The sequence below is a fragment of the Trifolium pratense genome, linkage group LG2 (genome assembly GCF_020283565.1).
Source record: "Trifolium pratense cultivar HEN17-A07 linkage group LG2, ARS_RC_1.1, whole genome shotgun sequence".
Taxonomy (NCBI): Eukaryota; Viridiplantae; Streptophyta; class Magnoliopsida; order Fabales; family Fabaceae; genus Trifolium; species Trifolium pratense.
Genome location: NC_060060.1, coordinates 57,108,533 through 57,132,253, shown reverse-complemented (window position 1 = coordinate 57,132,253; position 23,721 = coordinate 57,108,533). Strand labels below are relative to the sequence as shown.

General features: G+C 32.5%; 2 protein-coding genes across 3 annotated transcripts; one reads left to right on the top strand and one right to left on the bottom strand.

Annotated features, from left to right (window-relative positions):
• Window positions 1-10,528: 10,528 nt before the first annotated feature.
• LOC123909495 (acyl-carrier-protein phosphodiesterase PptH-like) lies at window positions 10,529-18,080 on the top strand. Of its 2 annotated transcripts, none has more exons than XM_045960338.1 (7): window positions 10,529-10,704; window positions 10,944-11,373; window positions 13,013-13,132; window positions 13,252-13,305; window positions 16,119-16,282; window positions 17,226-17,408; window positions 17,750-18,080. In XM_045960338.1, the coding sequence occupies exons 2-7, from the start codon at window positions 10,969-10,971 to the stop codon at window positions 17,973-17,975; spliced, it is 1,152 nt and encodes a 383-aa protein (XP_045816294.1). In that variant the 5' UTR covers window positions 10,529-10,704; window positions 10,944-10,968; the 3' UTR covers window positions 17,976-18,080. The 2 variants fall into 2 exon arrangements, with proteins under 2 accessions (XP_045816294.1, XP_045816293.1); XM_045960337.1 differs by lacking the exon at window positions 10,529-10,704 and adding an exon at window positions 10,759-10,816 and having other exon boundaries at window positions 10,946-11,373.
• Window positions 18,081-19,433: 1,353 nt separating this feature from the next.
• Window positions 19,434-21,771, bottom strand: LOC123909496 (probable aquaporin TIP-type alpha). The gene is made up of 3 exons (XM_045960339.1): window positions 21,523-21,771; window positions 20,495-20,745; window positions 19,434-19,887 (listed from the first exon to the last, which is right to left on the bottom strand). The coding sequence occupies exons 1-3, from the start codon at window positions 21,653-21,655 to the stop codon at window positions 19,504-19,506; spliced, it is 768 nt and encodes a 255-aa protein (XP_045816295.1). The 5' UTR covers window positions 21,656-21,771; the 3' UTR covers window positions 19,434-19,503.
• Window positions 21,772-23,721: the final 1,950 nt, after the last annotated feature.

Genomic DNA, 23,721 nt, shown 5'->3' with positions numbered 1-23,721 from the left:
CTTTAATTATAAGAAAATTTTCACTTTTCAGATTCATTGAATAACTAATATGTATGTGATCCATAGACCAGATACATTGACTATTTAATGAATCTGAAAAGTGAAAATTTACTTATAACTAAAGCCGGAGAGAATAATATACTACTCTGTCCCAAAATATAAGGGAAAATTGGTCAAAGAAAGTTGATGTATTTGGTTAAAAATTTGGACTAGATACATCAACTTTAGTTGACCAATTTTCCCTTATATTTTGGGACGGAGGGAGTATAAGTTTAAAAAGTCAAATTTACTTATATAAGACAACGACAATCACTAAAAGGGGATCATTCCTACCATCATTTAATGAACAAAAGAAACCTGCATTAATTAACGGTATAACTACATCGGTACCATCAAACCTGCATGTGGCAGTCAACTTGGATGTATAGTATATTTTTTGACCAAGAAATTTGGATGTAGTATAACAAATGGTGTCATCCAACATATAGGAAGATAATATTTTATAGATTTGTGCTAAAGAATAAGATATCAAGATTTGATACAGATCTTCTTCATCTATTTTTTTGTTCATAACAAAATTATTTGATTAGGCACATTCATCTCTCAGTGATTTAATTTTCTTCCAACACTATTAGAATTGATCATTGATCAATTATAAATATATGTCTCATGTTTTAATACATTGTTGAATAATTTATCTCATCTCAAACCCTAAATTTTGGGTTCGAGTGGGGTGAAAAAACTGGTGCAATCGCAAGTTTGTAGTTGTCTGATCAAAATTTGACGTTCCAGATTTCAATCTTAAAATTTAATATTAAATAAAAAGTAAAAATATTGTCTTAAGATCTGAACGATTCTGAAATATTGACTGCACCTGACTATACTCACAGGTGACTGCACTTAATCTAATTCGCTCTTCCTCGTGCAATATCAATATCTCCATTAGCTCAAAAATGTTCAAGCAATCACTAATTGTAGATTATAGAGCTTATATGATTATTTTTATTTTAACAAAAGGGCTAGCAACCCAAAAGACTGCGACGGAAAACGACAGCTGAAGAGTCAACCACGACAAAATCTAAAACGACTTTGTGATTAAAATAAAAATTCCCGCGTAGAACGATCAATAGAGGTTTCAAACTTTGCCGACCTATTTGCAACTTAATTCGTGTCTCGAAACACTTGAGACCAGAGAGTAAGTTCCCCCAAGGGAAAGAGCTTATATGATTTAATTGAAGATCATAAGTATTCTATTTTTTTTCAATAGGTGATCATAAATATTCTATTAGTACATTCAAAGAATCAATAAAAGGATTTACCAAAAAAACAAAAAAAAATCAATAGATGGAAAATTTCATGAAAAAAAAGGAAGAAAAAGATGCTTACCCCATCGGGGGTGTCCGGCCAAGTCCATTAGCAATCATGGCTCTTCTATGTTGCTCTCTAAATTCGACGACTTCTTCTTGGGTTGTGTTCAATAATAAACGAGCATACGAAGAACTTGCATTAGTCAATAACACAAGAAGACACAAAACAAGCTCTTTCATCATGGATATCTTGAAGCTCCAACCTAAATATGAATATTGAATTGCCATAGACATAGAAGGTTAGGTTATATCAAAGAATTGAAGAAATAGAAGTATAAAGGAAGAAGAAGAAGAAAAAAGCATGGCCGGTGGCTTACAATATAATTCAAATAATTATTAATGATAAAAAGCAAAGATATAGATATCAATAATGTTAACTCAGAAGAGTACATATATGATGAAAATGGATGGACCAATGTTGGAAGAGTGAATTACAATTTATAGAGCAATAAGTGAGCTAGGTTTGGTTTGGTGAATCATAATAATGGACAAGCTTGTCTGCTCCACGGATATAACAATGTAGTAATTTACTATATACTGTATTACTTTATTATACTTTTTATCCTTTATTATTTTCTTCAATCAATAACTGATGGAATTAATTTAATAATTTAATCATATAACATGCTCTCAATAACAAAGATTAAAACCATAATCTTACTTTAGTGCGGAAGGCAAATAAACATAGGAGCATGTATCTTTAAACAGGATCTACGACATGTTGATTTATCAAGATTATAGTAATAGTAATAGGAATACCTGGATGATGAATCCATTAGATGAACTAACCGTAGAGTCTCTCGGTAACAATCCTGAAACACAAAGAGAGAGACGAACGACGAGCATCCGTTGGCTTGTGGTTCTTCCTCAACCGGTACCCTAATGCCTTGAATTCTCTTCAGATGGGGAGAAGAGATTATTTGCTCATGTACGGTATATTGGGGACCATAGCCTATATATAGTGTGATGGCCAATTAGGGTTCCCATTATTCCGAAATGGACCATCCTGACATCCACTCATATTGAGCCCATATCCAATTAATTAATTACTTAATTAATTCTAAATAGAAATCTAATTAGCCTGTTAACTTTATTTGATCACTTAATCAATTAAGGCTCCCAATTGATAAATAGCTAATATAATTATATAAAGATATTTGCCCACATAAAATTATGGTTTAACTATACATTTGGTCCCTTACGTTTATTTTAGGTTTCAATTTGGTCCCTTACGTTTAAAAAGTATCAATTTGGTCCCTTACGTTTATTTTAGGTTTTAAGTTAGTCCTTTCCGTTAATTTTGTCACATGTGGCAGTCAATTTGCATATGTGGACTGACACGTGGCACTTGGACACGCTGACACGTGTACTGTTCAAACGGTGTTAGTGACAAAACTAACGGAAAGGACTAACTTGAAACCTAAAATAAACGTAAGGGACCAAATTGATACTTTTTAAACGTAAGGGACCAAATTGAAACCTAAAATAAACGTAAGGGACTAAATGTGTAGTTAAGCCTGAAATTATTGGAATATCATAAAATATTCCAACAATCTCCCACTTGGGCTACATATCGTAATAATTATATCATTATTCCTTAGGCGCGCATCCGAATGCTATTTATCTTTTGATTTCAACCTTACGATCTGGTCCATCTCATACATCAATAATGGGACCACCGCGGCTGTCGTCACTGATGTATAACGTGACGGAACCCTGACGACCACCACATCAATGTACTTGACGACATAGATCTGATATGGATGAGTGACATGGAAATTTCATGCAATGTGATCTCTATATCGTGCCTATTTCCAACTGGTCCAACTGAAAACTTTAGTGAGATCAAACTGAAGTTTGCAAATTCAATATTTGCACAAAAGATACAGAACCGGTTATAATAATAATAACCTCAAACTTTATTTCTGCAGAAAACTTTAACAAAACATGTATCTTTATAAAAAAAAAACAAAGTTAGAACATAACGAATGAGAGACTCCCACATGTTTCTCTCCCCCAAACTATATAAATAGTAACTATATGAATTGATTTAGAACCAATTCTTCCTCACTCAATTTTGTTCTTTTACCATATCTCTCCCCCAAACTCAATATCTTCAAGAGACTTGTAGTTTTTGTCTCAAAATGTTCCTTAACTTGGGACCAAAGTTTATATTTCTCAAGATTTTCAACAATTATAAATTGTCACAAGTCATAACTGAATTGATTATAATAATATTTGAATTTAAAAGACAAATTGAATCTCTCGTTTAAAATAATAATAAAGAATTTATAACATTAAAGCAAAACTTAATTCACATTATGATTCACCAAATTGTCTTTTAAATACAAATATAACTTAGTAACAACAATCTAACAAATAGTTGAAAAACCATCAATCTTCACCGACTTATTTCCCCGCCAGATTGATGTGTCTTTCAACATCATTGGAAATTTGTCAGTTTAGATCAAATTTTCTTATTATTCTTTATTTGCCTTTATCCTTTGAGGTATTTACATAATGAGCACTATTTTATTTTCTCTTGCTTCAACTGTTTCTTTATTGCACACTTTGTAAAATGATTCTATTAAAGAATCATTTCTAACTTTAATAGTTATAAGACTAATTGTGCAAATAGAACACTATATGCTAAATTTTCGACAAAGTAACTTGATTGTCAAAATTATATCGCTTTAGCAAGATTAAATAGTTACCTAATGTGCTCTTGAGATTTTCTTTGCTTAATAATCTGAATGAAATATTATCTCTCTGACGAGAGCTTATTTTTTTTCGCTTTATTGCTTTAGAAACACTTTAATTTAAGCAAAGAAAACATGACAAAAATTATGTCATCTTAAATAATACCTCAAATGTCTCTGGAATTCAAAACTTTATGATTATGACCTATTTCATTCGGAGTATACTCGCTTTTTATACTTGAGTCTCACTTTAAAGTTACCGAATAGTGAGAGAATTTGAGTTTCTCCATCTTTACATAAGTTTAGATCCAAGAACACATTGTTCTTCCTTTATTCCTAAGCTCTAGAATTTATAGAGAACCAAAAAATTAAAATTCTAACATGATTTTGCAGATACATAAACTATATCAGTTTATAGAGAACAAACAATTACTCACTAAAATACCTAGTGCACCATTGATGTCAATGCCTTAGAAAATAACATCAATTGCTAGTGGTATTTCATGACAATGATCAAACACTGACGGTCAATATTGACAAACAATAAATCCTTATAATCGTCACATGTTTACAATTATAAGTGTGAATGTAATCCACTAAATACTTGTATGGATCTACACTAACACGACTTTATTAGGCACGTCAATAAATTAATATAGAGACGTGCACTTCTTTATTTGTAAATTATAAGACAAACAAGATACCAAGCGCACTATCAATTCTCAATCTTTTGATTGTAAGAATTAACTGCAAACGGTACTCTCAATTGCAATGATCAAACATTGGTGATAAGTCTTGTCAAATAATAGTCACCTTTTGGCATCCTATTATCCACATGGTAAATAACTTTATAATCACCACACATTTACCATCACAGGTATGTAATTATTCGGTCAAACTGCACGTCTTCCTTTTGGCCGACCGTAACAGCTCGCATGAATAATCTCATACTACATCTTTTATAATTTCAATTGAATCTAGTCTACGCACCGGAGGTTGCTTTAGGCAACTTTTTTGCTTCGACAAACTCAATCAAAATTACTAGACAATTTAATAAATTGAATATATATATGTATGTAATTATTCGACCGAACTGTGTCTATCTTTTGGTAGACCAAAATAGTTTGCATGAATAATTTTATACATCCTTATGTGATTCTAACTGAATCAAATCTACGCAACAGAGGTTACTTTTGCAACTTGTTGTTTCAACCAACTCATTCAAAATCACCTGACAATTTATTAAATCAAATGGGAAAAGTCTTAAAATTACAAGGTACTACCCACAAAATGTAGACCATATTTCTTTATGATGCCACCTGATAATCATAAGATTAATTGACATCCCTTAACGTGAGAACAGACTCACAAGCAAATTAAATTAGCATGAAATATATCCGAAAAGCATGATAAAAGAAAAATTATTGTGGAAGCTTAATAATAATAAACTTAAACATCATAATCATGCTATAAACCAAATATTTAATTTCAATTAAAATTAAATCCTTATATATTTCAAAAATATTCATGCTACAATTGATTCACATATACTAAATGATTCTTTAAATAAATGAATGAAAATTTTATACTTGTGTTTTCCAAAACAGAAGGAAACCAAAACTTTATATTCTATAAATAAACAAAATAATTATAGAATCTATATTTTCCCAAAATTTTAAAGAATCAAAGCTTTAATTTCTGTGCATATCAAATATGATCAAAGTATTTTGAGAATCCTTATTAATTGCTATTCAAATGTAATTGATTTAAAAAAATAAAATTAAAATACATATATATAATAACCAAATATATATATTTATCAAATCTTTATATGCCTTATTTCTCAAAATACAACTTTAAGTATAAGACTAATGCGAATCAATTTATAATTTCAAATCAAATATAAATCCTTATTTTATGTAACAAACTTTACCTGAGTCAAGCTAAAACATTTGATTTGGAAATTAGAAAACTTAATCCAAATTCATAAAAAAAACTATATTTTCCAAACAGTCCCGTAATTGATCTTAATCATTACCAAGAAATTAAAATCACTGAATACTCAAATTGAATGAATGAAAAATTACTATTATAAAACTCTTTGCAAGTCAAATATATATATATACACCAAAGGATCAAATCTTTTATATTTGACAAAAAACTGAATATTGCAGATACATATAGTCCGCAAATATACAAATAACTGCATCTTATATACCGAACCAAATTTGAAATCAGACTAGATTAAAACAAAAACTTTATTCGTCACGGGCCTTATTCAATCTAATAATGAATTGACAGTAACAAACAATAGTGCAAATTAAGTTGCCACAAATTATGAATAAAGTAAAGAACTTTAGCCAAGTAATCTAGCGCTGGCCATGAATATGGAAATTAAATAAACCATCCTTTAAAGAACTTTCATATGAAAGCAAGCAGAATAAATTTCTTTATATACAAAATCAATTCTTTATATAATAGTAATCACAAATTGATTTCATATAACAACAAAGAATGATTTGACTTTGCGATCCAGAAAGAGAATAACTTGTTGAACGCCAAAATACAAGTTCGATCGAAATAAAAGAAAATATAATTCATCATCAACAAGGTTTATACACAAACCGCAAATAATCTCAATAAAACAAACATGAAGACCTGCTCTGATACCACTTGTTGGAATTAATTTAATAATTTAATCATATAACATGCTCTCAATAACAAAGATTAAAACCATAATCTTACTTTAGTGTGGAAGCCAAATAAACATAGGAGCATGTATCTTTAAACAGGATCTACGACATGTTGATTTATAAAGATTATAGTAATAGTAATAGGAATACCTGGATGATGAATTCATTAGATGAACTAACCGCAGAGTCTCTCGGTAGCAATCCTGAAACACAAAGAGAGAGACGAACGACGAGCATCCGTTGGCTTGTGGTTCTTCCTCAACCGGTACCCTAATGCCTTGAATTCTCTTCAGATGGGGAGAAGAGATTATTTGCTGTATATTGGGGACCATAGCCTATATATAGTGTGATGGCCAATTAGGGTTCCCATTATTCCGAAATGGGCCATCCTGACATCCACTCATATTGAGCCCATATCCAATTAATTAATTACTTAATTAATTCTAAATAGAAATCTAATTAGCCTTTTAACTTTATTTGATCACTTAATCAATTAAGGCTCCCAATTGATAAATAGCTAATATAATTATATAAAGATATTTGCCCACATAAAATTATTGGAATATCATAAAATATTCCAACAATAACTAGTTAGTATCAAAACAAAATTCACAAATAAAGTTCTATAACAAAGCATATTTTGGCAAAGTATATTTTGGTGAAGCATATTTTTTGTGAATTTTGTTTTGATACTAGTTAATATATGTTGATTTTATGCTTGGCTATTTTTTCAAGCATATTTTGTTGAACATTACACACTTGGGTTTTGGTACATCAAGATGAAGTGTATTTGGCAAAGTTGTTGGTTATAAAGAAGTATTTGGCTAATGAAGAATATTATATTTTTTTAATGGTGCTTGATTTGACTTTATTTGCTCTGCTTCACTTGATAAAGATTAGAATTTGGTATTATTGTTTAGTAGTGATTAATGGCTAACATGATTTAACCTTTTTCCCCAAATTAGCCCTCTTGTTCATTGCAATATCCTTAAAGACACATTTCTCTTAAAGAAATTATATTTTCTAGTCAAGTTACGTGCGCGCGTGCTCTCGTGTATGCACAATTTGCATGTTCACACTCGTGTGTGTGAATTATGCTCCCGCGTACGTGCAATTTGCATGTTCCATTCACGTGTGCGAAAATCTAGGGTCTTGATCCGCACATATGACATGTCGTAGCATTCTATATAAAGTGACTTTAATTGAGTATGCTAAGTTGAGGACTCGCATACGCAATACAAAGAAAACTGTCTTATTTGGAAGCCGGAGACATATTAAACTTTATTCTCTAGAATTTTGACACTTAACTTTCATCACCCGAACCATAAATTTCATTCTTAGTTTCACACTTGAAACACATTGAAAATCATCTTTATTCTTTATCGGTCTTTGATCATAGAAAACTCTCATGGTTAAATATAAACCAATCATAATTATCCTATCCTACCAATATTCTCCATCTAGAATTATTTGAACATTCCAAATTCACAAATCTTTATGTATTAGATACTGTATAAAAATACATCTGACTGGTTGTGAATGTAACTAGAAGATATGTAGATAAAAATATAAAATAGGAAATCAAATTTTAAAACAGTGCTAAATAGGAAATCATATTTTTATTGAAGTTTGTGCAGTCAACGCCAAGAAAGTCTAAAAAGTGTTATTTTTAATTTTAAAATTTCCTTTTTTGGTTTCCTTAACCAGTGCCCCGGGGGCACCGGTTAGCATGACCCTTTTTTATTTTATTTTCACCACCATCCGGTCCACTGGACTACCTAATCTGATTCGGGGTCAGTTGTAACATCAAATGATTTCAGTCCCCCAATCACAGTTACGGGGATAACTTTCATACCCATTGACGGTGCAATAAAATTTTTGCATTAAAAGTTATAAAAAAAAAGTAATAAAAAAAAGTTTTTGCATTACATCAACCATTTTGTGTGATGACTAATGAGCTTGGGACAAACCAAAAGCATATGACATCTTTTAAATAATGATATGGAGCTATACCAACAATGGATAAGGATATCGTCAATTAGAAACTCGAGATTTTAAATTATAGGAGTGAGGCAACTAAATCCCTTAAATTTATAAAAAAAAAAATTATTTGAAATTGAAGATTTTCAATAAATTCAATTTTTTTTATCTAAGTTCTCTTTGGTGATATGAATTTTTGAGTATATATAATTTTTTCTAATTTTAGAAACTATTTACATTAAAAACAAATTTTCATTTATATATTTAATACATTTCTATATTGAAAATGTCATGTAAGCAATTTTTAATCAAAAAGTCAACTTTCGTGAAAAAAATAATAAAAAGTCAATGCAGGACCAGAAAATACAAAAGGGGTAAATTTATGGGACAAAATTGAGCAATTGAAATATGTGAGTTAAAATTGAGAAATTGTGGAGAATAAGGGGTGAAAATTGGGCAATTGTGAAATTCATGGGAGTTAAAATCGAATAATTGAAACTTAAAGATCAAAATCAAACATTTATGAAATCTATGAGACGAAAACTATATTTAAGTATGAAAAATAACATGGACAAAAAAATTGTGTACACACAATGCCATTGAGTTTTTTTAATTTTTATTTTTATAAGTTTTATTATCATGATGATGGGAAACACAATGTCAATGTACACATTGTCAGTATACAGATCAAGAACTGAAAATCCGAGGTTGACAAACAAAGGATAACTACTTGCAAGTTGCTGGAATTTGACATGTGGAGGTTTATTTATTTTTATTTTTTGACTCATGCCAAGGATTGTAGAAAACTTGCACACACCAACCATGGCTATTTTTATGTTTTCTGTTGCATAATAATAGTACAATATATTGTGTTACTTAGGTTAATAAGTTGGTTTAGAAGTTAAGATGTTAATTAGCACAATTAGCTCTATAAGTAGGATAACTCGTTGTATATACGATTTCAGATTTTTATGTTCTTTATCTTTTATATGGATCCATTTAGAATTTTAGGTGGAAAATAATGCAATCTTAAAAAATTGACTTGTAGGTAAAAATTATCTTCACTTATAAATATATATTATGATCATCTCTTGTAGAATGTGAGACTTTTAACACGCTATTCTATTTCAACACTATTGAATTTAGTTCGTGGATATAAATAGTGGCCGGTCAGCGAGGCCAACCTTGAACAAGGGTAACACAGCCCTTCGCCTAGAGCTTCAAATAACCAAACCTCAAAATTTTGATTTGTTGTTTTTTTAAAATATTTTGTTAGGAATATTTAAATATTACATTTTTGTTTTTGACAAAAAGATGCTATAGCATTTCATTCTTAATCAAGATTAAAAAGTATTCAATAAAACATCATATCACTAGCTTATTAAAAAGTGTTGCAATTATTTTTGAAAGTGGTATGATGTTTTCACCATCATTTATCATTTAATAATGAATGATATCTATATTCTATAGGATAACTTGTGAGATACACGAGATATGTTCTTCCCTCCTGATCAAATTTTTTCTATATAAAATAGTAGAGTATTTTTGGTCATGTGGTGTAATGTTACATTGTTCAATAATGTATTAATGTTGGATTGAGATTTTATATCATAAAACTGTTTAATAATATATGGATCTTGTGTTTATGTGAATTTAGCTCAATTGATAAGGACATCGCACTATACATGCAGAGCCAAGTTCGAATCCAGACACTTCACTTATTCACATTTAAGATGAATTTTCTAACATTAGGCTTGGAAAAAAAAAGTGTTCAATAAAAATACACAACAATTAATCTTGGTTTTCAATAATATACGGATAATGTCTGGTTCAAGGTTTGCTCTTCAATCTTGTATGCAATTAATACAAATTACTCCTCTCAAAATCATATTTTATTCATGACCCATGATAAATTATCATTAATTTGAGTAATTTATCGCAAAATCATTGTTCAATATACAAAAAGGTACCTTTTTTTTTTTGTATTCTATCTCAACTCTTTTTTTTTTGAACAATTCTATTTCAACTCTGATTTAGTTTTGTTTTGATTCTGAGTATATTCTTCGATGTTTTCAATGTATTCACTCAAGTTCCAATCTTGAACATAATTTTCAATTATGATGTTTGTTAAGTTCCAATTTTCAACTACCCTTTTGCAATTTGTTTAACTTGGTTGCACTTTTTTCTTGAATTTGAATCATTGTAGGTTAGAGATTTTTGGTTGTGCTGATGGTGGTGAGGTTTAGCCCTTTTTCTCTAACACTGTCTCAACAGCCTCATAATCATCAATCTTCATGTTTCTCTAAACAAGTTAGTGTTAGTTGCAGTTATGGAATGAAAAGGTTTGATCTTGGTGGTAGGCCACAAATATTGTCTTCGGCTTTAGGAAACTCTGATGGGTTGCGTGTTTTCGTAGTTTCGGATTTGCATACTGATTATGATGAGAATTTGAAGTGGGTGGAGTGTTTGTCAACTGTGAATTATAAGGATGATGTACTTATTGTTGCTGGTGATGTTGCTGAGACGTATAACATGTTTATTGTGACAATGTCTCTTTTGAGAGAAAGATTTGAGCATGTTTTCTATGTTCCTGGTAATCATGACCTTTGGAGTCGACGCGAGGGACAAAATTATGTAAGGTTATTGTACACTAATCATGATGTCCATATTCATGCTTTATGTAGATTATTTGACACGTAGCTTTTAGGCATAACATTAGAGTAAACCCTCAATTAAGTCTATTGAAAATCACGGTATCGTCCATGGTTTTAAATATATTGATTTGTTTGCGATTTGGCCCTTGACATCAAGGTTATTGATGTCTCCACTATCACAATGTGGCCGCAATAAGGCTACATTAGCTACATTTGACTGCAATCTTTGCTGCGATTTAAAAGCTTTCAATTTATTATTCTTCTTAACACCATTAGTTCCTTAAAGATTAAAGTTTCATTGTGTTAGTGCTTGTGCTTTATAGTATTTTCATCTAGTTCCCCAAAGATACATAATTGTTGCCCAATGCATCCATATGGAGGACTTAAATGATGCAAAAAAGAATTAATTTGGTGACAATTTTGTATCTTGGAGAGACAAATTTGGTGAAATATGTGATACTTTTACTTTAGTCTTTGAGGTACTAATTTGGTGACAACAGTTTTAAAAAGACTAATTTGCTGGTAGCACCTTTATCTTTGGAGGATTGGGTTGAGGGTTTATTCTAAAAAGTAAAAACTATGACTGTGCCTCCACCTAACAACTAAAACTTCTAGGATAACTGATTCTTGTTGACACCTAATGCATAGATAAGTTGATGGCTGTAACCTTCTTCTCACGGTTCATGATTGTATATTTGTATTATAGTTTGAGACACAATGAGTGTATATGACTTGCATCAGTAGACAATTGCGGCCGTATCCCGTTAAACTTATTTGCCATGTCAATTAGTTATGCAACCATTGTTTTATGATAGATGCTTTTAATTTGGTTCTGAAAAGCTTATGTATTCTAGCTTGTTCATTAAATATGGCTTTGGTTGTGTAGTGGTTTATTCTAAAAAATTAGCTCTTGACCTAACGCCTTATAATTTGTTAATTTTTAAACTGGGAAGCTGCAAACTCAAGGTATCAACTTGAGTTATAGATTAGTGACTTTATTTATCTGAATGGTGTCGGCAGATCATGGTTTCTATCAAAGCAGCTTCCGACAGAACAACTAAATGAATAAGGAAATGTTTGTTAAGCTGTATGATAATATTTCATTAATTCCATGAACATTATTTTAGGTCTATTTTCCTCATATTTTACACTGAATCCTGATTTTCTGTTGGGTAAAATTTAACCTGAAATTACATATAACTTAGGTTGTCACAAAAAAAAAAAAAACTTGGTCATGTTTGGATAAACTGCTTAGTTATACATTTATAGTATAGTTTAAATAAGCTATTTATATAACAAGATAATTTAAAGTCAAACTATTTTCATATAATTTATAAACTTTTTCATTAGCTATCTGCTATCCTGGAGAGCTTATGTAAATAAGCTTAAAACAACTTATGGACGTGTCATAATCTGTTTCCATAAGCCCTCCCAAACAGTCTAAAAAATGCTTTTGACAGTAGAAAAATTCAAATAAGTCAATCAAACATACCCTTAGTGCATGTCTGTCTGTTTTGCTATACATGATATTAGACACTAGACTTGCTTCTATCGTCTTTCCCATAATTTTTGTTGCAGTACCTTGTATTCTGAGAAAGATTTTGCTATTTTTTCTCCAGGTTGATTCTCTTGAAAAGTTTAACAAGTTACTTGATGCATGTAAGAGAATTGGAGTCGAGACAAACCCGATGGTTGTGGGTGCATTAGGAATCATTCCTTTGTTCTCTTGGTACCATGAGGTGATTACTTTTGTAGTGTCAGTTTCTAGCTCCTTAATCTTTCATACCATGTGTTGGATTGGATCCAAACTGTTTCTTTAAAGCACTTCATTTAAATCTCCAATCTGCTTTTCTCGCAGAGCTTTGACAAAGAGAAGGACATAACAGGCTATCGCATCCCGTCTTTGGAGATGGTGACTATTCTCTTAAACTCCTAGTAAGCCATTCAAAAAACGTTGATTGGTGGTCTGATTATGCGCTTAATTTCCCATGGTGCTTGATTAAGGACTATCTGCATACAAACTTTATGCTAATTTTTGTTGTGCAATATATATGTGTGATTTCAAACATAGAGGGTGTTGTCAATTATGTAACAGTAAGTAGAATATAAAGATCCTAAAAATGTTGCCTACTATTGTATGAAAATACAATGCTTGTGCTGGTTTGGCAATTGTTGGGCACCAATATGCTGAACCAGTTATCACAGTCTTACATAACTCCTTAAACAAGTAACAACATAATCTTTTGCGCCAGTTGATCCTTGACTTCTGATTGATGCTTCCATACAAGCCTAATTTTTATTTAGGCTGCGATAAAATTCTGCCAGTTGGACTGATCCCTAAAAGTGTCAGGGATACTAGAGAAAGTGAGATAGTTAGAGAAATGATGCAATAATATGTGATTGGCCATGAAATTCCTGGCACACAGTAGACAGGTGTTGCGCAAAGTGTGTCAACACTTGTCTGTCACGCAGTAGACAGGTGTTGAACAAGGTGTATCAACACTTGTCTTTACACAGAACACAAATAACAAAGACAGTAAAATAAATAACACAAGAGAGTTGTTAACCCAGTTTAGTGCAACGTCACCTACTCTGGGGATACCAATCCAGGAATGGAGTCCACTATCAGCAGTATTAATTCGAAGCTAAACTCACCCATTTACAACTCCTCACTTAATCCCTACCCAATGCAACTTCTACCTAGAAACTCCTAGATATGAGACCCCGTCTCAATTCCCTCTTAACAACACAGACAGCGTTGTTATCAATACAATGAGAACCAATGGTGGAGACACTCTCCTATGAAACTAAGATTTACTCTTGCTTAAAAGCTTACGAGCAAATCACACACAACTCTAGAACTAACTCCGTACTTCAAAGCTTAGGAGAAGTTCACGATTACAACTCAATAAACTCAGGTCCTAAGCTTGCATCAATGAGATACAAGAAAGGCTCACAATTAACACTCTAAAACCCTAAGACACACGCTTTGTAAGAACACGGTTTTAGATACTTGAAACCATATGCTTGTCTTCGTATTTATAGCAGTAAAATAGCTTGGGCTTCAAGTCAGAATTAGGTCTTCTAGAATTGCGGCAGCAACAGACATATTTTCGAAATTCATAGTTATATTTTTGAAATGCATAAATATATTTTCTAAAGTTATTATTCCTTTAGAAAATAGAACTAGGGTTCGGCTGCCTTCAGAGACTAATACACCACATGCGCCTTGTTGTATAAGTTACCACGAAATAATTCTTCCAGCAAATCTTCAAAAGATTGAATATAAAACAATAACGCTAGTTGGCGCGCAGTCAGATCACGCAGGTGTTGTTCCAATGTGTACGTACATCTGTCTCAACACATGATGTATGCACATATGTCTCAACACTTGGCTAAAAGATGTTTTTGCAAAATGTAGCCAATATACAAAAACCCAACAGGCCATAATGGCATCTATGTAAGCTAAGTGTTCTGCTACAATTAACAGGAACTTTAACATATATATAGTATATCACATTGGTAGTGTTCATAGAACTTTTAATTACTTGGCTAACTAGCTGTGATTACACAAGGAAGTATAACTACTGACATGTACTGTGCATATTTCAATCTTCATATAAATCTTTACCTTTACCTGTTGTTAGAGTTAATGTGAAATTCTATGTAACTACCATAGTTAGGGTAACTGTAAATCCTAGAATTTATAGCTCTGTATAATATTATTGTTCAAAGCCGCACACTGTATTAAGATATCGTCTGAAAATGAATTTATAAGTGGGACTGTGGGAGACATCACTCACCTTACAAGCTGATTTTGTAGGAATGAGTTAAGTCCAACTAGGCATGGCAATGGGGCGGGGCGGGGACGGGTTTTGCCCTCCCCAAACCCAAATCCATAAAGTTCGAGTTTCCCCAAACCCATCCCAAATTCGAGCAGGGATAAAAATGATAACCCCAAACCCATACCCAACGGGGATCGGGTATCCCCATTACGCCTCTTTCCACATGAATTTAGATTATATTTTAGTATTTTTTTTATTAAAAAAAAAGTTAAATGTCCAAAATTATTTTCTCTCAACAATATTTTTTTAAATAAAGAAAAAAAAAAGAGAAAATGTTTTGTTTAATACTCAAATTAAAATAAAAAATAAATATATGAACGTAATTTAAGAGATTGTTTAAGCGTTTCTAATTTAAAAGAGGTAAAATCTAATTTTTAGTATAAGCGGGGCGGGTTCGGGGACGGATTCGGGGTGGGTATCAATGTACCCATAACCCATTACCCACCCCAAACCCATCTTTTGAAATCGGGAAAAACCCAAACCGGAACCCAAACCCAGTCAACTCGGATTTTCCCCGTCAAAGCGGGTATGGTTTGGGTGGGTACCCGCGGATATGGATTTTATTGCCATGCCTAAGTCCAACTCAAATTCAAAGATGGCATCAAAGCCTATTCAAAATCTATTGGGTCATCAACTATTAGGCCACTTGGATCGTGCTCTAGTCCTAGATGTGAGCGGTGAGTTAAGAGTCGCACGTTGGATTAAATATGGTCTGAAAATGAGTTTATTAGTGGAAAACATCCATCACATTACAAGTCAGTTTTATAGGGTTGAGTTAGGTCCAACCCAAAATCTGAGATATCTTCTATCTGTAATATCTGTAATTTAGTTACATGGATTCTCACATATGCTTTCTTATTTTTATTTATTTTTTACTTAGGCATGTAAGGACTTCTATGCATGTACATGGCCCAATGGACTTTCAAATGGAGATATCTCCCTCTCTTTATATTTTGACGCTCTCAATGATAAACAAATGGATGCGATAAAGGATATTCAGAAGACATGTGATCACATCATTACCTTTTCCCACTTTGTTCCCAGGTAATTAAACTGTCATTCAAATTGCAGCTATTTGTCAGTTCCAACTTCAGAATTTATTGGTTATTTGCCAGAAACTTGTTAGAAAGTACGGAGCTAACTGCTTGTTACTCTCTCTGGCTTTATCTATAAGCAAAATTACCTAACTTCACACATATTAAGAAGTTAGTTTAATGGTTTTGTTTTGTTTTTTTGTTTTTTTTTTTAAAAGTGACAATCACTAAAATATCCTCTACTAAAATAATCATCACATTTTGTATTGAGACTATATACTCATCTCGGAAAATAAGAGAATTGAAAGAAAATAAACATCAAATAGAGTTGAATTTGATGGCTTTTGCTTATATTTGAGGGCACCAGATTTGGTTTTTTTTGCTTATAAGTAAAGCCGGATGGAGTACATGTTTTTTCTTCGGAGAAAAGGTAACGGTGTTCCTAATTTCTAAAATGAGGCTAAGTATACTTGGTGACAGATATGGTTCACGGACACCAATATATAATGAAAAGTGCCACATAAGGCATGATATGATGAAAATCTGTCAATTGAAAGATATATATAAATAACTTCTCATAAACACTAAAATGCATTATTTTTCAATTTACCATTCTGTGTGGTATAGGGATGTCAATTGTATCTGTAAATGGGGATTCCCGTGGGGATTGCCCTGTTTGGGGATCCGATGGCGGAGAATTTTTCCCCGCGGAAATGGGGATGTGTGAGAAAGTCCCCCCCGACTCCGAGGGAAGTTTGGGGATGGGGACGACATTTTATGCCCCGCCCCACGGAGACTTCGTCTCCGAGCATTTTATTAAAATAATATTTGATAATTTTTTGTAACGTTGATTGATCCCCGTGGGAACTGTGGAGTTCCACGGGGATAGTGAAAGAATACTCCCTAGTGGTTGTGTTACTTCAAGAGATAAAGAATATGTTTGTTCTTCACAGGCAAGAGCTTTGTCCAGAAAAGAGGATGTTATTCTATCCAAAGCTTCCAAAAATAATTGGTTCAGATTTTCTTGAAGATCGAATAAGGTCCATACATGGTGCTCAGGGAAGGAGGGATGCATCTTCTTGTCATGTGTTTGGTCATACTCACTTCTGTTGGGATGCAGTTGTAGATGGCATAAGGTATTTTTTATTTTTATTTATTTATTTATTTATTATTATTGTTTTTTGTTTTAGCTTGCATGCTAGAAATGGAAATTGTGTTGCCCTCAACTCTATATCCATTTTCGCCTTAAAAACAAGTTGCTTAGACAATAGGAGATTACTGAATGCATAGGTAGAAAAATGTTGAACATTTTGAAAAATTAGAGGACTAAATTTAGAAGTTTAAAAATAAGAGGACCATAATCGTGGGACTAAAACTGTATTTAAGTCTTAAAGTGCTGCTCTATAGAACTATAGGACATGAATGAACGTCTCATTTTCATTTGCTATATTGCTAAATGGTGATGACATAATTGAAGGTATGTACAAGCACCCTTAGCTTATCCAAGGGAAAGGAAGAGAAGAATGAATGGAGGAGAAAATTGGCTACCATTTTGCCTTTATGCTGACAAAAAGTTTGCTGATAAACTCAATCCTTGTTTTTGGTCTGATTATTATTCTGTCAATCCTAGGACACCTCATGACACTAAACTTGCTCCTTGGGTTGCCAGATTTTACAAGCAAAAACAAAGTATAGATGTATAGTGTTTGTTGAAGAGTTTCCCTCTATTGTTGTTGTAATAAATAACATTCATATTTACTAAGATGAAAGTTGTACTTTAGTGAAATACAAATACTAAAATTTTCAAATTCCAACAAAGTCATGTTTTACACACTTATTAGTTAATGTTTGTTATGTTTCTATTGTTTGGTTTTAGAATATGTTTACTTTGATTATAAAATAATTAGATAAAGGATACACTCAGAAAACCACCAACGAAATGATTTAAGACTTAGGTACGGGTACTTATGTTTGACGTACCTGGCGTATGCGTATACACAGTTCCTATCTACTGAGCTACATTTTGTTCAATTGGATACTCGAAGCGAAGGGAAAGCTTTTCGCATAAAGGCATTGATGAGCTAAAGGAGCAAGCAGAACGGGAAAGTATGGAGCTTTTTTTAGCTCTAAAGGTGCGAAGCGATAAAACTTCTCCCAATAGGAATGTGAAGGAGAGAATAATATTTATTACTACATCCGTCCCTAATTATACGTCCCTAATTATATGACCATGTTTGACAAAAATATACTATTCATTTACCTTGTTTTGACCGTATTTTTTTAATAATATATAAATGTAAATATTAGCATATAAGATCTTGTTCAGTTTGTTTTTATGAGTATTTTCAAGATATTGAATTTTTATAATTTTTACTAATAGACAATTAAAGATATTAGTGATCAAAATTGTGCATTGGCATACGTGCAGTGGTCAAACAAGGTCTTATAATTAGGGACAGAGGTAATATTATATAATAATATAACTAAGATCCAGGAGGGAACTTGCACTTCTGATAAGGAACAAAAGCTGGATTCTATCTCTTCCTTCTGTGAAGGATATGAAGGATATGATCCTTCTTTTGAGAAGATCGAGACGAGAATCACGAGCTACCTTTCCTTCTGCCCTTTGTCCTGAGAAGCATTTCGCTTGAGAGAAAGAGCAGTCAGACTAATGGGGGAATCATGATATCTTGAGCCAAGAAACCGCGCGGAAGGCGAGAAAGATAACAATTCAGTTGGAATCCACAAAAGAAGACAGAAAAACATGAAATCAAGGGGGGAAAAGGGGAACCTAGGGAGCGTAACCTTTGCCCCGGACTTGGGGGGGGGGGGGGGGCGTTGAGAGGTTTAGGCTGACTTTTCTTTGGCAGCTCCTAGGCTCGCAGAGGATGAGAACTAAATTGCCTTATCTTTGCTTTCTAACTACTCGACTAAGAAATCAGTGTTGGAGGGGGACTAATCCCTCTCTTCTATGTTTAAACACACAAGTATTCTTGAATATATTTCCAGTTATCTCATTTTATTCAATATTTGCATCACATAATACAACACAGCTACACATAAGCTCAAAAACAGTTGAAAATTAAAAATGCATATAGGCAGTAGCTCAATGAAAACAAAACCAGAAAAGCGTTACAAACAAAATGATACAATAAAACAAACATACCCTTATATATTAATGAACAACAAAAGAAACTAATAACACACACATTGACAGACAAAAGTAATTAACTAGTAATCTTCAGGAGCCAGAGGCTGGTGTGCATGAGGTGGCTCAGTTGGGATCACAATATATTCATATATCAGTGCTGCCAATGCTGCACCAATGAATGGACCAACCCAGAAGATCCAGTGGTAATGCCATCTCCAACCCACCAAAGAAGGACCAAAAGCAAGAGCAGGGTTCATGCATGCACCATCAAATGGTCCACCAACAAGGATATTTGCACCAACAATAAGTCCAATTGCCAAAGGTGCAAGGGCACCATTAGTACCTCTTTTGGGATCAATTGCTGTTGCATATACTGTGTACATTAGCCCAAATGTCATGATAATCTCAAGTATAAGTCCATGCCCTGCTCCTATACCATGTCCCACATGAAACCCTGCTGGTCTCTATAGTCAACAACAATCACAAAACCATATCAGCTTTTTAGTGAAAATCCGTTTCAATTAGTGCTAGATATCTATAAAGCATCGATACCATGAGAAATTGACACCACACTGACATGTCAACACAAGTAATAACCACATTTGTAAATACTAACACGGTGACGTACTTTTAATCTAAAGTGTCAATGTTGGATAATGACATGCGTCAGACAACTGTGTGCATACTAACATGACATGTGTATAATCTAAAGTGTCGGTGTAGATAGGTATCAGACATGTGTCAATTATCAGACACTGACATGTGTCGGACACGTGACATGCCTTTAATCTGTAGTGTCAGTGTTATCATTTGACACATGTCAGATATCAAACACGCTTCTACTTCTACTTCTGTCGCCTTCAATTTGTGGTGTCCGTGTTATCATTTGACACGTGTCAGATATCAAACACGCCTTTAATTATGAAGTATCGGTGCAATAAACTGCCATAATACATGTCAGTTTTCCACTTTTTGATCAAGTTGAACAGTCTTATAAGTACTTATGAGAATATATAAATTTAAATAACTCAATTCAAATAGAAACATGATACACATAAGGAAAATGTTTACCATATTATTAGTGACAAGCCTAAGCAAGAGAGCAGCCACAATAGCACCAAGAAGTTGAGCAATCCAATAGTAGACAGCACGAAGCACAGAGATCCTGCCACCTACGAGAGCACCAAATGTCACTGCTGGGTTGACATGGCCACCAGATACATGCATGCTAGAAGACACAGCAGCAAATAGAGCAAATGCATGTGCAAGTGCAACTGCCAACAGTTCACCAGCTGAGAATGCTGAATCTTGGTAAATCTTAACTGTGTAACAAAGAGAAACAATGCACAAAAATCACCATGTAGCATACTTTAATAATATAGACATTCGTGCACCAAAAAGAAGCACAAATTCTAACTACCATAGAGTCATAGCTTGCATGTACTATTAGATTTAGATAAAATTATTAATAAAGTTAGATTAACATAAGCTTAAAAATCAAAGAGTTTACATATGCTTTTGATCCCATCAATAAATAACACTAATCCTAGTTCTTGTAAGGGGTGCATAATCTCAGTCTTATAAACCAATTTTGTAGCACTGAAATTAGACCTAATCCAAATTCTAATTTGAATATCGTGTTAGAATTAATCTATATAATAGACCATTTAAAAGGAAATTGATCAGGTAGTCAAGTGGCTAGAATTTTAACTTAAATTTCTTAAGCCAAATTCTAATTTGAATACTAGACCCTACTATCAAATACGATGTCCCTACCAATTTAGGTCTCGTGACCGCTTTTAATTTAAGTTCCTCAAATATGGACTATTAAGACATACTCAACAATGTCTGATCACCAAACTTTTTTTTTTTGACGAAATTTTGATAGTTTAACAACATATTAGTATAATTTTAAAGAGACTAAAATAAAGCTAAAAAAAGGTTTTATAGGTGAAAATGAGAAGATTATGTCTCATAATTATGTTAGTCCATATAACTAGTAATATACTTAACGATAACCATTTTTTGAAGTGTATGAGGCATGCTAGTTAGTTATAGTATATGCAACAAGGATACATTAGTTATGAGTATGTACAAACCCAAAGCAAGGCCAGAGCCTTCTCCAGCAAAGACAAAGATGAAAGTAGAAGCAAATTCAGCTATGGTAGCTCTAATAGAATCTGGATGTGTAGCCTCATCAGCTCTTCCAAAAGCATACCTACGAGTTGCCATATCAAACTGTTTTTTATTATTTTTTCACCAAACTGTGACACAACACAACTACTCTTTCTAAGATAAATGTATTTCAATAGAAAAGATATTGTTCTTTGAATGCAAATGAAACTTAAAACTTAGGGTCTTTTGCATGGTTGAAAAGTATATAGTGACAAAATGCTTATGTGATGAAAATATGAGTTTGAGTTATGTGAGACACATGGCTATGTAAGATGCTAAATTTTGGGCACGTAATCATATGTGTTGGCTTCTCAACATAAATTGAGTTATTGTTTGTTTCCTAGATATATACATCTATATCAACAATCACTTAAGTTTTTTTTCCTTATGTGGTTTAATCTTGATCCTGATTTTTTAAATAAGGACAAAACCCATTATTTTCTCCAGGAGGTTGCTTTGCTGTTTTAGAGGGCTGTTTGATTTCAGTGTGTTGAAATTTGTGTAATTTTATTTCATATGTAAATGTTCAAATTTGTCCTTGAAATTTAGGATAGTTACATTAAAATTTGTGAAATTACAAAATTTTAATAAAATTTGTCCCTCTATTTAGTGTTTTGTAGGATTAGAATGACATTAGGTAGGTAATATATGCTAGTGTTTTAAGTGTCAGTTAGAAGTCTTACTTTGGATGAAAAATAATATGTTGACTAATCGATCAGATGATAACTCATACTGAATTTTGGGTGAAGATGTTTTGTCAAAATCTTTTTATATGATTGTTCGTAGTTCAATGTAATGATCTTATTTTCTTCATGATCTTGGTGGTCAGATAGTGTGTCCTGTAGTTGTGAGTACGTGGAAGAAAAATTGTGAGTTAAAAAATTCTACATTGAATAAAAATGTGGATTTTAAACAACATACAAATAAAAGAACTTGTATACTTAATTTCTTAAGGTTTTGAATAAAAGATGTGGTGTCCAAAACAAATCGAACAATATCATAGATGAATTTGAAATTAAGTGAATAATGTCGTAAATACATTTGATAACAGTTCGTTTATTAAAAAAAAAAAAAAAAAACTTGATAACAGTTCCAAAGGCATAAACCAGCATTGACGAGAGTTGAGGTGTAGGCCGGATAATTAAAACTGAGCGTTAGTTCTAAAGTCTGCAAGAGCTATTTAGGATTAATGAGTTTTATATTGATTTTCAAAGGTACTTTTATAAGTAAGTGAGCGCGTGAGAGCTGAGCATTTATTTTATCTAAGTATAACACTAGTCATGATTTGCGAGAGCTGATATTAGTGTTTTTAAATTAAATATAATTCTTGAAAACTAATTCTTTTACCTAGCAACTGTTTTTCAATTGTTTTCTTAAGCAGTTTTTAATTCAACGATTATAATTTGTCACGAGAGTGAGAATTAATTAAAGTAAAAATCAATAGAGCGAGAGCATGAGATTTCTACTAGATAGTAAAAACTGAACATTAACTCTAATAAGCAACGAGACTTGGGATTAGAGTTAATTATTGATTTTCAAAAAATATTTTATTAGTGGATGTGAGAATGAGAGTTAAGCATCACCTTTATATTATATAATGCTAGTCAAGATTTGCGAGAGCTGAGATTAGTATTTTTAAATCAATATAGTTTCGAAAACTTAACAGTTTGCCTAGCACGAATTAAGTACTGAAACCTCTGAAGCAAACTAAGATCACATCCTAGTAATACCCTTTTTATTAATTAAAAAAAAATCCCAAAAAAATTAGTTTTATAAAAACCCTTATTTAAACTATAGCCTTAGATTTACAAAGTAATATTAGATAACGGTAGGTCGACTATTGGTCCTTTGGGTTCGATAATCTTTTAAAACTACGCGACAAGACTGTATACTTGCACTCACACACTTAAAATCGCGATCAATGTCTCCATTGGTACATTCGAACACTAAATATTTTCTAATCCTAAGTTACTTACTATTGTATATTCTAATTTTTCTAAAGTAAAAAAGTAAAGGGCGGCCACATGCACGAAGCTCCCACCTAGTAGGATTTGAACCTGTGAGTCTGTGACCTTCACGATTGTGCCAAGGTTAGCCCTTCTTTTAAACTAAAAAGACTAAAA